Consider the following 18,226-nt stretch of genomic DNA (forward strand, 5'->3'; position numbering starts at 1 on the left):
AGGGACATATTTCCCATGTATCTAATTCATGCTGATGTGCGGAGCTTTGTAGGGAGCTAAGGTACAGTTTTGAGATTAAATTCAAAGGACATATTTCAGCACGGGCCTGGAATGAGGCCCAGCCATAAAGCAGTGAAATTAGAGAAACACGAGATGATCACACAGTCCGCCGGCACATGAAACAGCTTTGACAACATGTAATAAATTATAAATCCCTCTCACTGTTCACGCCATGCATGTGCTTTTGGACCTGGAGGCTTTAATGTGGTGCTGTACTCCCATGAGTGCTGCGTGTCTGTCGGCTCGTATCATGTACGCAGAGGCCGACGCGTACAGATGAGCAAACACCTCCGGGCTACAGACGCGGGGACGTTGGTTTTCCTGTTCTAGGATTCTGTGAAGTGATCGGCGCTCGCAACAGTCCGGAGACCCCGGCGAATGTGTGTCAAGGTCGGCATGCTGAACACGCGTTGGGAGAGGATCCCCCTGCCACTCAGAGGCACGAGAAGTGTTTCCGTACCTGTGTGAGCTCGTGCAGCACGCGGGTCAGTTGGCTGGCGTACGGGCACTGAGTGTAGTCCTCCTCGGCCCAGCGTCCGGCGCGGTCGCAGCTCCGCCACGCTTTCTTCGCCTTCTGGCCGGAGGGGTGATGGCCGCCGCCGGACGGGCGGGGGGCGGAGCAGGGCAGGAAGGTAAGGATGCCGGCTAGGGTCTTTGGCCACCTGCCGCACGAGATATCAGTCGGTGAAGCGAGTGTGGGAACGCGCGGCACCAGATGGCAATTTCATACTCCCTGTGCTAAGGAAAGGGTTCATTTGCATATTTGATTTATAGCTCGTCTAATTACTTTTTTTTGCAGAGGACTGCAGATTCTGATACTTGATTGTGATACAATATTTTGGTTTGGTTGTGACTTAATTAGCTATCTTTAATAATTGGCTTTGTGTTTCCACTTAATGGGGAGTAATACTCCGCCTGTGGAAATAAACTGTGCATTGGAATTTTATTCTTATTTAACTAACTGTGGGCCGAGAAGGAAAAGAAATGGCAACTCAACGAGCAGCGATCTGATTGAATCGTGGGAAACGTCAATCTTGGGTGCGACAAATTCATGGAGGCGGGTTACTGGGAGAGAGAGAAGGACGCCGGTCCGCAGGAGAAAAAGCACCTCGTGCCGGTTCCTTCCTGAAGGGGAAACTTCCCCCTGAAAGAGTAATTACGGGCGGTGTTCGTACGGCCATGCAAAGTTCAATGAAGTCTCCTCTGAAGCAGGAAATGAGACTTTGTCAATAATGTCGTCAAGAGCCAATCCTGGAGCCGCTCCACTGACCGACTTGGGATCGGGGGGCCTGGGTGATTATTTTACGGCAAAATGGAACGCTTTCATTTTCCGCGCGATGCCTGTTAGTGTTTCAATAAAATAAAACTCATTTGAGGGTGAAAAGTCAGCCAAACATTTGCACTCCACTACATTAGCCTGGTAGTAAAAAAGAGCCGCAGAGCTTCACGCGTTTCTTTGGCGCCGGACGCCTGCGAGGCCTTAGGAAAGAGTTCTTTGCTCTCACGCATATCGATCAATTTATCCACAATCAGAGGAGAAACATGCATCCTTTGCCTTGTGTTCTTCTCCTTAAGGCAACGTCTAACTCCTACGGCAAAGCAAAGCTTACAGCGGCAAACTCTTTTGACTTCATTTAATGAAAATAAAGGAGCCATGCCCTCAGGAGGCAGGTAATCTGTTCTGAGGGTAGAGACCTGCCATCGCACCCCCACCGCTCTCTCTCTCTTATCCTCCCCTCCTCTTCCTCCACCTGTGCTGCAGCGGCGGCGGAAGCTACTTAGTAATAAATTGCATTAATTTTCGTCCCAACAAAGCAGGGGGCTCATTTTCCAGGCCATTACTCCAATGCTCCAGCAGAAACAAAGCCCCCCGCGCACGCTGCGCTGGAAGTGGGCCGTAGAGCACGCCGGCTACAAAAAGGAGTGTACACGACAACCGCCCGGGCCCCGGGTTGGTGGGGAGGGTCTGTACGACCACCAAGTTTCAAGGTGGTGACGAAGAGCCGCGGAAAGGAGAAAAGGAGGAGAGGTGGAGGGCAAGGAGGTGAGCAGTTTGTGTTCATGGGAACATGTGAACTTCTTTTTTTCTTCTTAGGAAGCTGAAACACATTGAGCCATAATGTAAGTGCGCGTTTTCATATCATGTATCCAATTACTACCAAGTTCTATGAACGCTGCTGCACGCACTCAATTCTGGTCCTTTGACGGTTAATGAGCTGCATCTGTGGCGAGGCGCTGTGGAAGGTTTTTGTGAGGTGGAACAAAAAGCAGCAGGACAGCAGCAAGAGGCCGACTTAAGTGACCCAACTGCACTCTACATGGGTAGATAATGGCAGAGGGGGTGAGTCCACTGATTGCAGCCGAAATGTGTATATAGGGTCTGTAATTAGGGCTGGTGACTAAATTACAGTGCATATAGTGCCTTACTTTGTAGGAGACCTCCTGGTCTTGGAGTACTGTCCGTTAACACTAATTACACTGAACTAGTTGGTACATAAAGAACTATACACTCGCGATCCAACGATATGGTGTTTTCAAAAGGACGGATGAGAAGAATTGATTAAATTCAGCATGTTCATGCATAATATGAAGCCACAGCCAACAAGCTCTGCTTAATGTGCCGCAATCTGCCTAACAACACAATTCAATTCATTATATTTTGTGTAGCACAGAATCACAAATGACAAATTGGCCTCAGAAGCCTATACAGTCCGTACGCATGTGATATCCTCTGTCTATCTTGGTTTTTTTAATTGGTACAAAGACGTGCGTGTAGAGAGGACCCCTGGTGCTGATGGGAATGTTTGTTTTGGTAGGAGGATTTTGTGTACGTTTGGACTGAGCCACACTAACAGTATGCCAACCTGGTGGCTTAATACATTCTAGTGTGCTGCAGGAATGAGTCGTAGAACCCGTAAATGGGTTATCCTTTATGATTTGTTAGTTAGTTGGGTTGTTGTGGCGCAGGGGTTAGAGAAGGTGTGCTGGAAAGCGCAAGGTTGTTGGTTCGATTCCAGGCTGCCCCATGTTCCATGTTGAAGTGTCCCTGAGCAAGACACCTAACCCCCAATTGCTCCCTGGGCAAAATGTGAAAACGCCATGGGTAATGTAAGTCGCTTTGGATAAAAGCGTCTGCTAAATGACATGTAATGTAATGTTTTGTGGGTAGATGCCGGCGAAGTCGGTGGTTAACACAAGCTTACGAGATTTCTCTTTTAAATCATTAAATACTTTGATATTCATTTGAAAATGTAGAAGCTGTTGGGTTAAGGAAACCAGTGCATTTCTTCCAGGGACGTCCTGCAAAATTGTGTTATCCTTGAGTTCCTCTATTTACCTTATAAACATTATTTCATCTCACTCTTGCCAAGAGAGTGAATACGTGTATTTCTTGAAATTCAAACTACTCCTTTGTGTAATCTGCACTTCAACATGCTGAAGGTGTGAGGTCACTCACCTGAAGTCCCCTTTGTTGTTGGTGACTCTGTCCGAGGGGCAGTAGGGTGCCGACGTCTCCAGAACAACGATCTCCATTTGCTGAGAAGCGTTGCCACGGGAACTGGTCACCAGGCACTCCCAGATGCCAGCGATGCCCACGTCGATGTTGGAGAGGATGACCTCACTGGAGGAGAGCAGAGGCGTGAAACTGTGAGCATGACGGGTGGATTATGTGTCTACACTAAGGGGCATGTGTGTGTGTGTGTGTTCTTCCTGTGAGCTTCAAATTATCACTAAAATGGCTAAATGTTGATTTAGGATTATCTGTGTGTCAGGTTCTGAATTGAAGGTGAGTTGGATTTTTTTGTTTCTATAATAAAGAATTACAGGTATGCACTGGTTACGCTAAGTCTTAAGGGCTCTGCAGTCAGTGGAAGCTCCTCTTCACGTGGAAAATGTGTGTGAATGTGTTTGTATGCCTTCAAAATCGATTTCATATAGAGACCCCCTTGTGCATTTGAGCATGCGGTGGCTTAAGAGGTTTCCCGTGACTCAAGAGGATCATTACTCATGCTTATCTTTCCTACTTTGTCACAGCGATTCCTATCCCAAAGGAAAAGGCCTGATTAAACAAAGAACGGTGAAACAGTGACACTGAGCCAATACAGGCCATTTGCCAAGGCGACTAATCTTGAGTATTTTACTCCTTATGAAAAAAAAAAAGCTGCCGGAGATTGCTAACCAATGAGTATTATCTCATGAACAAAAAATATACTCCTTACTTTGTGTGGATAATTGGAAACAACACGGCATACCCACCCAATACCGTATAAAACATATAGACGAGAGAATGGGAGAACGCTCGAAATAAGTGGAATGTAGGACAGTTGGAAAGCGATAAAGTGACGCGCCGGACAAGAATCTGCAATCGTTCAGAGTAAAGGTGATAAGTGGCTGAGACGCTCTCGTGTGGAGAAGCTGTGATTCCAGAAAACCTTCTCAGTGGATGAAAGGCCTTCACTTGGTCTTCTTCTGTCTCCCCTGCCGTCTCTGTCCCAACATGCTTATGACCAGTACAACCGTTTTAGGCTCAGCCCACAATGTTGCAGAGCACCAGATTTCTTTTAGAGATCTCTCGTATCACTGCAGCAGTCTGTCAGACCAGTCTAACCAGTCGACAACCTGTTAGAAGCTCCTCCTCACCACAGCTTTAAGTAATCACTTTGGAAACATCGAAAGTCACAGACATGCATTAAAAATGAATGACTAGTAATTGTAGAGTAATACTCAGAGACAGTTAAGTGAAATGCTCTCAGACGATACCAGTTGTTTTGGATCTAATACCTGTCCAGCTAAAGACTACAGTAGGTCCTCATTGTGCTCGGGCCGGAGGCCTCGCGGCTGCTTGTTTTGTCAGAGAAGACGAGAAGTAGTCAGAGAGCGCCGCTCACATCCCGCGTCTTCGCTCCAATGAATAAAATAAGTCCCGATTTCATCTCCCGTGTTTCCTCTAAAGCTCTGTTTTCTGATTGCTTTTCTAAAAGACCCCAGATCGGATTCAAACGCTTGACTGAAGTGTGTGCGCGTGTGTGTGTCTCTAAACACGTGTGAAGTTTTTTAGCTTTTGCGTATTGTCGGTTCTTGTGCTTAAAACAAAAGCTTTTGCACCAATCACTGAGCAGTTCGGAGTGGAGCTTTTTGATGCCATTAGGACGGATTCAGGGCACACTGGTAGAATCTCAAACTGCGATGATGTCCTTAACTCTTACCTCCCCTTCACATGCATGTTCTGCATCGAACGCATCGTCCCACTCTCCTCCTCTCTACCTCCACCTGCTTCCACAGGACACAACGTTGAATCGTAAAGTGTGAACAGGCTTTAAATTGAGTCCAGCTGTCTGCATGTGTGCAGTGCAACAGTTTGTAACGAACCACGATGAGGACAAGGATGTGAAAAGCTGCTCTAAACACGGCATATTGGGAGGCAAAGGGGAAGGCCGAATGAGTTAGTCATGCTCATCAGACTGGAGCTGCTGGTAGCAGCAACAGTGGCTCAAACTCCTCTTGCCTAAGCAGCGTTGCTGGGGAGTTACTGAGGAATGGCAGCGATCTGTGCTGTATGTGGGGGAGATATGAGCTGACACTTTCAGTCAAAATTGACTGATATGTTTTTACATCCGTCTAGTCGGCATCTATAATTGTTTTGTTTTTGTTTTTACATTTCCTGCTTTATGTTACTATAAATAACAGGAAGTTACCTAGTCTTAGTCTTGGTCCATCTCAGTAGATTTCAGCACTATTATTTACCACATTAAAGTGGCTTAATGTGGGTTTGAGCAGAACACGCTGTTCACTCTTCAAAAACTGTTGAAGCATCATGAAACCTTTTAGGTCATTTATTTACAATCAAGGAATAAACACCTAATATATTATGACTGGTGCCATAGTGCTGGTGCATAAAACCAAACAGAGTAATTTCATTTTTTGGGATGATGATGATGATGATGATGATTACATTACAGATCATTTAGCTGATGCTTTTATCCAAAGCATTTTTGCCCGGGGAGCAGTTAGGGGTTTGGTGTCTTGCTCAGGAACAATTCAACATGGGAAATGGAGCAACTGGGGGCTCAAACCGCCAACCTTGCCCTCTCTTACCCTCTCTACCCCTGCGCCACGTCGACCCCTAGGATGACGGGGGTTGTGGTGCGTTGGTGATTTGCGCGTGTACCTTTCCACTGTGTGCTTTAGGGGTGATTTGACAGAGCTGCTGAACGTGTCCTTTCTCAACCAGGAACGGTCTGCAGGGATTGGTTACATCATCGGTGAACATGAGCTAACTGTCTGAATGCTGGGAAAACACACAGGGAACCCCCCCCCCCCCCACATCCCAACAAACACACACGCAGACACACACCTCTCCCTCGGCTCTGCCTCACCGACTCCCCCCTTCTGCCTCAGGGAGCAAAACTTCCCCACAAGAAGGCGAATCCTGCTGCACCCTGATCACAAACGCCCCGGTGAACTGCTGCACCCAGACAAAACAAGGAGAATCGGAGGAAAAGCATTCCAACAGCTTGTCCAGTTTACCGAAAATGTCATCCACTCGTAAATAAACCTATGAAGAAAAAGTCTGTGTTATGTGAGAAGCAGCAGGGCAGGGACACACGTGAGCCGTGAACAAAGCACTGACCTACATCCCTGGCAACACTGCACCATTGTGGAGCGGCTCCCCGAGGACTCATTAGGGAACATTTACGCTGATATTTAACAATTTGTTTACATAATGTTGCTTACGGGTCTGTAAACTTTCAATCCGTCCTCTCCGCCCAGCTAATGTCTCAAAAGCCGGGACATTTTCACACAAGCTCGCCGATCACAGTTGGTGAATTTGTGGTCCGTCCCAGCTGGGGAGGACGGCGCGTCAACCCGAGTCTCCTTGAACATTTGGATGAGCAGTGCATTCTGCCTGTAACATATAAATCAATATGCACATGGACGTACACACATTAGGGCAGAATTCACTCCGTTTACAATGACTTTTCCCTTTGGGGTGTATCAGACTAGCTCCTCTTCTTAACCTACTCTCTTCAATACTCTTCACAGCAAATTGCCAAAAAGACAAAAATTAAATCATTTCACTGCGGCCTTCTTGAACTCTAACCCGGGAAACTAAGAGATTTCATTTTCCTTTGCTGACTGAAACTGGCTCGTAAAAGGATGAACCCGGAGGTAGAATTGCATATATGTGGACATAATCAATTTGGTCTCCTTGGCAACTGGTGCTGCACAGAAGCATGAGAACCGACAGCAAGATTTATGCCAGGAATAACAGGGAAAATAAACAAAAAGTGCCACGGAGGCACGGTTTTAACGAAAAACACGAACGTAATGAAAACGGAAAAAAGATGATGGTAGAATTTAATCAAATTATAGTTTATGTTTATAAGCAGGAGCAGAGATTAAGAGTGGAAAGCGCTTTAGAGAGATCACCAGCAGAAGAGTCTCTTTTTCTCTCCGCCTTCAGTGATGCCACCAAACCAGCTTCATGGTTTTGTGCGAGATTAGCCTGATTAAACATGGAGAGGATTAAGTAGAATACATTCAAAGTGTCTGCTGTAGCTTGCTACAGGGCTCTCACATGTTTGATTAATGAAACATGAATAACCGGCTTGTCCCACGGAGTTTGGCTTGACAGCGTTACTCGGCAGGAGCCTGGCCGGCCTCGCCGAGCCATCGGGCGTCCTGTGGCCTTTCCGGCTCACCGCAAGCAACGCAAACGGATCGGCTTGGCGGCCCACCTGCGCCCGCCAAAATAAGATGCAATGGATGCACGGGGACTAAATACAGTACAATCCAAAACGCTGCGAACAAAGAGACAAGACTTCGTGCCCGTTTCGGTAAGCAAAGATGTCTGAAATGGCCGTTCGGCTGACGCGGCGTGAAGCGGGATAAGCGGAGCGCCGAGCGGTTCGGGTTCCCCTTCACAGAGGTCACTCAGGCTCTGGCTGCTCGGCTGCTGCAACGCCGCGCAAAAACAAATCCAGACCGGGGCTTAAAGCCCACGCTCTAAATCCTGTGTATTCAGTCTTTCCCCTCTGATGAGGCACGCGGGGGGCGAGGCCGACTGACCCGGAGGACATCCGCTCAAGGTGACCGGCATGGCCCGGATGGCTTATGCCACGTCCACTGTGGCGAGTCAAGCAGCGACGGCGTCTGGCACGTCAAAAGGCCAAAACATTAGCCACAGGGTTGTTGGTTTTTTTTTCCTCGTCTTAACGAGTGTTGGACCGGTGAGATCACAGGACTTTAGTCCCCCCGGCACGTCTCTGTCAACGCCGCAATCTGAGAGAGAGCTCGGGGGTTGAAGGGTGGAGTTCAGTTCAAGCACGGCGGATTGCTTTCGTTGGACCGAGCCCAGTTACACACTCATCAGCTATGGAAACGAGGTCCGCTCCGAGCTCCTTTCGCTGTACAGGAGGGAGACGTGTGTGATGCCAAGAGCAACATGACCTGAGTGGGTTCCACTCAGGGGGGGGGCAGCATTATTTGTGTACACACGAGGGGAGCCGTGGGTAATTGCCAGCGGGGGTCCCAATCAGAGTGTGAGAAATGAAAGATTCATCACGTTCCGTTGGGACACTGAGCTGGAAAAGTAGAGTCAACATTATGGGGGACGGATTTTTGAGAGAGGGGGTGGTGGTCCGTCGGTACATTGCCAACAAAGAGGGCCGGTTGCATGAGGAGTTCTATTAACATTACAACCATATCCGCAAAGTAAGGAATCATCTCCTTTCTCTGAACTAAGTACCAAGAAGTGACTTTACACCTAAATCTCACCACTGTTGTGTAGCATTTTTCTATGTATTGTCTACTATCAAATGTCTGCTAATTAATGGGGTCAAAATTACTTTAAAATCGTGCAGAAAAGTAGTTCCTTCTCCGCCGTTGTTGTCAATAAAGGAGTACTGAAGTTTTGCTCCACTGACCTACTGAAACCTCACTCTCTCTAACCGGTAGTCTAATTATTCAAAGCAGTGCTTTCACCTGAGGGACCACTGAGAATGTCAAACAGTGAGCTGGTACATAATGAAAAGAAGAAGAAAAGAAATATTGATATCTCTGGCGCTGGCAGTCACGGGAGGGGCCCGCCGCCTTCCCCCGCAAGCAGGGAAGAAACTTGCATCCTTGTAGGCGAATAAAGCCCACGACGAGGGGAGATGCGGCCCGGTTGACACGGAGACACATATTTCTGTCAACGCTCCATCAATATTCATGCTGGCGAGGCGGAGTCAGAGCAGGCAGCGGCTAAACTAATCTACAGCGAGCTGCTTAACGCGCCTGAGCCTCGGGGGCCGCCGGGTTCGGCTTCATTCACTGAAACACACACGCAGACGTGCACACGCGCTGTGGACCACCGAGAGCACCAAGGCAGGAGGACAAGGGGGGGGGGGGGGGGGCTTGCGGCTTTTATCAAAAGAAAAGGAGAAATGTGCCGAACCAGTGTGGCTTTATCACCGCAATCAGGATTCAGCCTGTGTTCCTCTTAGCGTGTGATTAGTGCTCGGGGAGAGAGGGGTGATGGCGTGGGGGGGAGGAGGGGGGCACAGTTTGTGCCTCTCAGGTGTTGGCACGCCTCCAAGCCAATTCTGCCCTGTCCTTTCAGATCCTTATCAAGGGCGACCACACCAAAAGGTAAATCACAGCCCTCACGGGGTGAGTGATGGGTAGACAGAAGGACCCCCCCCCGTGTACCTGGTGAGCAGGCAGCAGTCGTGGAGCAGGGTCTCCTCCACGTAGACGCCCCACTCCTCCTGCGTTGCCACCACGCGGCCGTTGTGGCGCCAGCGCAGCTCCACCGAGGGGTCCAGGCGGGAGGCGGCGCACTGCAGGGGCAGGCGGTCTCCCTGGAACACCAGCTGCCTCTGCGAGGGGATGAGCTGGAAGAGGGGCATCTCCAGGGGTCCATCTGGGGGGAGAGGAGAGGAGAACAGAAGGAACGGTCAGCTCGGGACACTTCACGTCCACAGAGGGACGGGTGGAGCAGGAGAAACGGAGAGAAGGGGGCTTTCTTCCGTCCTTGAGAGGGGGACAGAGGCAAGGGGGGACGGGTTTACGGGGGGGGATCGCTGTTGGCCGGGATCTCGCAGTTGGTGTTAAGATCTACAAAAGGAATTACAGGCATGAATTTGCCATCAGATCCGTATCAAGCCTGCAACGCATTCTTACACCGTGCACATACACGCCCACATTCTGTCAAGGTCACACTCCTCCCCCGTCGCTCCCACATGTCGTTGCTGATGTGCAAGATGCACAGCCTTGAGCCCTCCTCTGGACTCTCCTTGACTCCTTGCATGTTCACAATGGAGGCCGGTGATAAGATTACTCACAGAACAGCTGGCTAAATCCTCAAACCTTCTTTTTTTCTGCTGCCATGAGGATTAAGAATAGAAGACAGGAGAGAGTGTTTATTCCGCTGGCAGAATATAGAAAAGGGCTGGAAAACCATCAGGACTTGACCAATCTAATCATGCTGCGGATGTAGAACACGTAGCAGCATGATGTCCCTAATCACAAGTAACCCCTGCAGGTGAATATGCTGCTTTTTTTTTAATGGTGCCTCGCCAGCTCGCCGTCCCACCTCGGGAATTAACTTCCGAGCGCCTTTTCGTTCATACAAGACGTTTCACTGGACGCGCTCCAAATAGCAGCGTAAGCAAGCGCTTTGCCTTCGCACCTCTTCCAATCAATTGTGGGATGTTGTTGCTGACAGGCAATTCGATACAGGGCTCATAAAGTTTTTGTTTTTTATTGCATCGTGCATCGGTTACTTTTACTTTTTTTTTTTTTTTTAAAAGACTGATCCATGTCAGGAGCCGAAACGCCTCCGTCCCACATTTCCACTGATGAGTGTTTATGTTAGTACACGAGCACCCTCAGCCATCCCGGCTATTAACGCATGCAGAGCTGCAACATCCATTTTCTACATGAGTAATTCATAATCATTGGCGCACAATCAAAAGTGCCACACTTCTGTGGAGTAAGGTCATTGGATCTCGCGCGATGACGTCTCATGCCGTTCCAGGCAGCTCGGTCACAGTCCTCAGCGACAGCAGCAGCAAACCTCCTGCGGCTGAAGCACCGCGGGGGCCATCGACTGTTGACTCGGGCGACGCTGATACTGTTGAAGCAACGCTTTGATTCGAGGATCAGAGTGTGGCCGCTTGCCTTTCGGCCGCTGGCCAATGCCAGAGCGAAATGCAATTATTGTCTTTTTGTGAGTGGGTGTCTGTGTGTGTATGTGGGAGCCGGAGGGGTGGGGGAGCTACAGACAATGACAATAATTATTTATTTTAGTGTTCATGGAAACGTCACAGGAAACGTAAGGGGTTCGTTACCGCGCCATCAACGTTCGTTTTATTAAAAATGTGTCGACAAAAAAAACAACATTTAAATTTCAATGTATTTTTTACTAAGCAATTCTTGTATTTGTCCATAATATTGTCTTTAAATAATGTATTGCTAATTGCGTTTTACCGGTCTATAATTATTCACATGCTGTTACACACCTGGCTTCATAATACATTATTATTAGGGTAATTATGTCCTCCAACAATAACATACACACATATATATATATATATATATATATATATATATATATATATATATATATATATATATATATATATATTCTGTATATGGTACGAAGAGAGAGTTGCCCTGTTAATTTACACAACAAAAAGGTTGTATTTTGATGATTTATATAGAAACTGTCATTCTCAGACTTACAGCTGTGTGTTTTTTACTAAGAGCCTTCATTATCCTTTTCTCAAAGCAACTGGTTTTAAAAAAAAAGGTATTGACTGCAGTTCAAAGACCTTTATGACAGGCTACCTCCAGTAATACTTCATGGCCTTTTACCATCAGTGATCATGAGACATTTCATTTAATGACAAGATGCCGATGGAGGGCAGTTGCGCTGCTGTGTCATCATGCAATAAATACTCATTAGAAAGCTCGGGCTCGTCTTTTCAGATAACAGCATTCCAGCTCCGGCCTTTACGTCTGCGCCGTGATACTGGAGAACCGGGGGATGTGGGCTGTTGCCAGATGAGCGGAACAGACGCCCGCCCTGACCCCCGACGCAGGAAGCGCCTGATCCTGATGGGAGGCTGCACGCGCTCCTCCGTTCCCCCTCATTGGCAGGCGGTACCCGACCCGTACCGGCGTGGGGACAGGGGCTCCCTGCAGGAATGCCTGCTGGGGACATCTGCTAGCCATCAAGCTGCGGCCGCCGGTAGGGAGAAACAGATGCATCGCCTGTGACTTCATAAAAAAGCTATGCTGGGGATATCGCAACAGGGAAAATATTCATATTCACGCCGGTCTTACGAGTGACGGGGGACGAGAACCCAGCATCTGGCTCTGAGTAATATTCCATCCGTACCGGTCAGTGTGCGCCGGTGTACCACATCCCTTTGTGCTTAAAATAACAACCACCAACAGACATTTTAAAAAGACGACTGCTAGAGCGCCACGCCACGTACCCAAATGAAAAGTGTTAGAGGGGCATTGTGCGATGGAGTCGTGCTGTGGCGAGGCAGGCGGCGAGAGCGGCGAGCCCACAAAGCGATTGTTGTAATCCCGTAGTGGTTGCTTTAGGGTCTGAAAAGAAGCGCTCCTCGTCCCGCCACCGGTTTCCCCTTTTGGCTCAGAATGACCCGGTAATTGCTTTGGACTGTTCTGTGTAAATGAAATAATAAGACATGCAATTAAGTTCACATGGAATGACTCGGAAATGTGTCTGCGCGCACGTCAGGCCGGCGCGGCCTGTGTGGATGAGCGAGGGGGGGGGGAGACACATTTATATCCTTGTATGTTCACTGCACAGTGTCACATCTTCATGTGATGCCCCCCGTCCCCTATTCACTGATTTGCCTTTTCTCATTCTGAAATCGCCCTGCTCCGCCGCATGGAGCAGGGCGATAGAGCGACCGGGAGGAGGGGGGGGAGGACTGGGGGCCACCAGGGGATCGCCTGTCTGTAATCGTCTGTCAGACGGAGAAAGGGGAGTAAAGACGCTTGGAGCCCTCTTTCCTGCGGCCACTCTGTTGCAGCTAAAAACACAGTTTGGTGCACCAACTGCAACGTGTAGTCTGGAAGCAGCACGCTGCAAATATTGCATTGAAATTGTTTTTCCTGAACATTTTTTCCGCCTCTTACATAAAACACACAGCTCCACGAGTTTTGTCCGCTGTGGTGGAGGGCAAATACTCACCATGCCGTGTCATTTTGACAAAACGGAACAGCTTATCTTCAAACACTATAACTATTGGAATGGTTTTACTGAGCAGACCGGATTTTGTTCACCGGCCTCTTGCGGCAAATTCAGAAACGACCCCAACTGCCCACCTCAAAGATAACCTGCCCACACTGGCCACTGCACAACTTCAGTACAGCAGCCAGCAGCTCAAGTGTGAAACGCTTTAGTGAGCACACGCTTCCTCAGCTGATTCCGACGTTGTCAAACCGAGCAACACGCTCCTCTGGCTTCTAACTCAGGTGCTCCAGAGCACATAACAGGGCGAACGCCGCTCAAAAACCATGTCAGGAGACCCTTTTTTCGCCTGCGGCTTTCCCTGTCTGGCAATCTTTCACTAAATCATTCCCTCGTATTAGGCTTGTCAAACAGTTCACGGCAAGTGGAGAGATAACAGCGGAGAGGGGGAGCTATTATCAGAAGAGATCTACTTAATCATGTTCCCAGGGTGGTAACCACTTGAAAATGCAATGTTGGTGAACTGCTAATGAGAAGTCTCACGAGACTTTCCTCAGGTGTAAAGATATCCCTCGCGTTGTGGGTGACGTTTGGCTCAGTAAAAAGGTCAGTTTTGAATAACAATTTAAAAGATTGGTTCTTTCACTGACAACATGTCAAATTATTTTGACATATTTGAAAATTATTATTTTGTTATTGCCGTTTGATAATTTTAGTTCAAATAAGTCAAAAGTCGGAGCAAGATCAAATTACTGAGCAGAATCTGACAAAGATTTGCATACACAGGCAAACAGAAGCCAAAAGGCAAACGAATTAAACCAAATTAATTCATCGATGTATCAGAATTTTATTTTAGTAAGTAGGTACAGAATTACAGAGCCTATGCGTAATTCTCTGAAATACACAGGATCCACTTCAAAACCTGTTGCTCTCTTTAAAGCTTGTAGTGTTCTGTCAGGAGTTGTAATTGCTGACAGCTATTTTTTGCACTTTGCACTCTTGTGAATGATAAATATACCCAAAAGGTATTGATGAATATTCTGAATTGTGCTACAAATTCAGTCTGATGGAGGAAAAAAATGTATCACCATAATGTTAATTCAAGCTTTTATAATATACAAAAACACTATAATTGTTTACTAAAACATATTTGTATGGGTGACATGTATTTTGAGCTGCATAATACAAGTAAATTAGCCACAGTCCCATGTTCTTAGCTTACAGCCCTTGGTGCTAATAGCTAATAAACAAAGGCTTTGCTAATACGTTTGCGTCGTGCCCACAACGTTATCCTCACTCCTCTACGGCACTGTGGCTCCTTACCGCATCCGAGCTGCTGCTCGCGGAGGTTGCGGAACTCCAGGCCGTGGAGGTGTGTGGGGAACACACACACCGTGTCGTTGCCGATCCTCACCGAGTTGCTTCGGGCCCAGAGGAGCAGCCACCTCACCTGACAGTCGCAGAACAAAGTCTCGGTGCCCACGTGCCTGGCGGGGAGAAGAACAAGCACACATTCACAACCTGCTGGATTCGAGCGCCTTCGTTTAACGCGCAGAGGAGGCTTTTTTTTGTCCCAACAGGAATAAAAACACGGCGATTGTAATTGATGGAATTAATATTTGCCAGCTCCAGGGCATTAGAGCCCAGGTATTGTGCATTCTGACTCACTAACACAGAACGGAGCCACCATTAATGTCATTAGTCACACCTGCGCACCTTCCTGCTATAAGTGGAAATTGGAAAGATTTTTTTTTTTCCCGAACACAACTGAATGAATTATTGTGCGCATGCGATGCACGTGTGGGTTGACTTACAGCACTCTGAGAGCCACGAGGTGCGTAAAGAGTCCCACGCTCAGGGTGGAGAAGATGTTCCCGGATAAATTCCTATCAGACAGACACAGACATGCATCCAAAAACAGGTCAAGCGTCAAAGCCAAACAACTGCAGACGTTACTAAATCCATATCAAGCGCGTTAGTCACAAAGCTGTGCGACAAATGTCGTCAATTTAGGGTTTACTCACAATTTTGAGAGGCTGCCCAGGTCGAGAAACATTTCAGACGAGAGGCAGCCAATCCTGTTGTTAGACAGGTCCCTTGGAGGACAAAAAAAGAAAATGTCAGCTGTGAACATCCTACAGACGATATAGTCAGAACCTGACACAACGTACGACACGTTTCCCCGTTATTATCTGTATTGCAGGTTCGCCCTGTGAAATGACAAAACTTAAACAGCTGTGGAAAGTGTTAGAAAGCCACGTTCATTCATTGGCTCCGCTTCCTGGAATAGCTCTCCTGACCTTTTGTAACCTTTCACATCTCATTTAACCATCGCAGGCGCGCACACACACACACACACACACACAAACTCCCCGACATTCACACACACACACGTGGAAATTCAGCAGGCTTCCGTTTGCGGAGGGAGGCTGAGCGCTGTTCGCGTCCGTGACTCCGTGCCCTCGCACTCCGTAATTAAAGAGCTGCTTTGCCGGAGCAGCTGTGGGAAAATAAGCGCAGCACTCGAGTAATCACCAGTTGGGGAGCACTTAAATTAGCACTCTGCTGCTCCCCGAGGTTGGCGTACACGCGTCCCGAATCAGCGCGGCTAACTCACCGCCTGCATCCCTGCCAGCCCATCACTATCAGGCAGCAATTATGTCACTCACTCAGGAGGCTATATGTAGAACGCCACGACGAGACGAAGGGATAAAATCAATACATATTCATATTGCAGGGGAAGGGAAAAAAACTCAACAGTTTGTTTGTGCATTTTAAGTCTAGTAGAAAATAAAAAACTGCGTCATTGCGAACTTTACTTACTCTTCAGTTTCACGTACAGGTTTACACTGTTTTCTGTGTTAGTGGTTTATATATATAACGTTATATATATATTAGCTGGTTTCTTCCCTTTTTTTCCCTCTGGGAAGGTTTTTTTTTTCATTTTTTGGGGAGTTTTTCCTGTGCCAATGTGAGGGTTTCGGGTCAGAGGATGTCGTATGTGTACAGACTGTAAAGCCCTCTGAGGCAAATTTGTAATTTGCGATTTTGGGCAATACAAAATAAAATGAATTGAATTGAATTGAACCGTTAGCTGCACTGTTTGCTGCACCGTTAGCTAGACTGTTAGCTGCACTGTTAGGTAGACTGTTAGCTGCACTGTTAGCTGCACTGTTAGCTGCACCGTTAGCTAGACCGTTAGCTGCACTGTTAGCTAGACTGTTAGCTGCACTGTTAGCTCAGCTGGTGCCATGCTTACAACCGTTGAGAGGCGTACTCTGAATTTCTCGAACCTTTATAACAGCAGACTCAAGGCCGATGCGAAGGCAGAAGACAACCCTATGTGCCTTTTAGAAAACGTTAGCCTAGTCTTGCTTAAACATATTCAGAAGATGAGTAGTAAAATCCCAGAGGAGAAAGCGTATGACACACACGCTATACTCTTCTGCTACAAGAAAAACACCATTGTGCCTTCACCAGGCATTGCGTCAGAAAAGATTGATGGAGTATTTTTAGTGCTTTTCCCTCAGTTAAACCTGTCATTCCTCGCTTCACTCTGTACTTTGAGACTCTTAGACTCTCCCTGTAGTTGTTTCTAAAGCCGGAGGACTTGTCCCCAGGTCCCCTGGAGAAGGCTATTAGAGGGCTACATCATACTCACAATCTCCTCAGAGCCAGCAGACCACGGAAGGCCCCGGGCTCCACTGTACTTATCAAATTATTCCTCAGGTACCTGGAGGAGAAAGAGAGAGAGAGAGAGAGAGGGAGAGAGGGTAGGAGTCAGACGACTGTTAAGTCTGACTATCTGACTGTCTACAAACATTAAAGCATTTCTTCTGACAGGTCATGCCGCTCTCTGTCTAAACCTGCCCGCTCCAAAGAAACACGGGGACGAGGATGTTATCTACATGTAGCTCACAGAATATGGGTTTCTATTTGGGAAAAGGGATCAACTTCACAGCTTGACCAAAGCAATCCAAGTGAGCACTTGAGTTTATATCTTAAGTTAGGTCTCATTTCTGAATTAACTAGTTTGTTCATACATTATTGTCATCTAGAAATGCTGGAGCTGTTCATTGCTGAGTTAACTTGCACCTCTTAGCATAGACCATTTTCTGTGTGCTGTGTGCGGTTTCAGCCATGCACTCCTTTGTCCAAACCCCCTGAACACCTCCGACCCTTAGACGCTACTAAAAATGGATTTCAGAAAAATCTCCTCACAGGCTTTCTCTGCAAGCCAAAGAAAACTTCCTGAAATTGTGTCCCTGGCTTCCTTTGTGCTGTATGCCGAATGAGATGTGAATGAGAAGAAGGGTAGTCCCTTTCTTTTTTTGTAATTTTACTTTTTCACAAATGTGAGCAACAATGTAGCTCAACTCCAAAAACGTCTTTTTATCAAGTAAACATCCTCACGGTCTGGACCAGGGTCAGCCAAAAGAATCAAAACAAGACCCACACGAGTATGACGAACAACGCCATTGTCCCAAAGCGAAAATAAAAATCCTGTTAAAACTTTTTTATTTGACACATGGGGCATTTTGTTCGCAAAAAGCTCTCTTCTGCGTAATCAAAGCATGAGCTGAGGAACTCGCCATTCTTCATCGAGTACAGAATAGAAAGGAAAGCACCCGTGGAGTACTTCTGACGGACGGTACACGGATTACAACTGTAAGAGATGTTTTGCATGAGAAGCCTCAACCCTTTTTCACAGTAGCTGTTTTTCATCTGGTCAAGATAACGCATTAGCTACACGTGCAGAAGACAAGCCATCATTAGCAGCAGAAAAATGACTCCCATCTGGGGTTAATGATCTGTATCTGGTTCTAAATTGTTCGGCCCATGGTGAAAACACACTGTGTCTGCACCATTAGGACTCCCCCACAGCTCCCCAGCCAGGTTGTGGCCGGACTTCTTCTCCCAAAGAACTGTGTAAAAGCTCCTGTGAAA

General features: G+C 47.4%; 1 protein-coding gene across 1 annotated transcript in view; it reads right to left on the reverse strand.

The window, feature by feature from the left end:
• adgra1b (adhesion G protein-coupled receptor A1b) overlaps nucleotides 1-18,226 on the reverse strand; it is a 122,381-nt gene that overhangs the window by 84,632 nt on the left and 19,523 nt on the right. Inside the window, exons 3-9 of the mRNA XM_040178809.2 lie at nucleotides 16,941-17,012; nucleotides 15,304-15,375; nucleotides 15,094-15,165; nucleotides 14,603-14,766; nucleotides 9,754-9,967; nucleotides 3,518-3,682; nucleotides 521-722 (exon numbers count right to left, since the gene is read on the reverse strand). Of these exons, the coding sequence (XP_040034743.1) occupies nucleotides 521-722; nucleotides 3,518-3,682; nucleotides 9,754-9,967; nucleotides 14,603-14,766; nucleotides 15,094-15,165; nucleotides 15,304-15,375; nucleotides 16,941-17,012 (961 nt within the window). The remainder of the gene's footprint in view (nucleotides 1-520; nucleotides 723-3,517; nucleotides 3,683-9,753; nucleotides 9,968-14,602; nucleotides 14,767-15,093; nucleotides 15,166-15,303; nucleotides 15,376-16,940; nucleotides 17,013-18,226) is intronic.

Source organism: Gasterosteus aculeatus, chromosome 6 (genome assembly GCF_964276395.1).
Source record: "Gasterosteus aculeatus chromosome 6, fGasAcu3.hap1.1, whole genome shotgun sequence".
In the NCBI taxonomy this organism is placed as follows: domain Eukaryota; kingdom Metazoa; phylum Chordata; class Actinopteri; order Perciformes; family Gasterosteidae; genus Gasterosteus; species Gasterosteus aculeatus.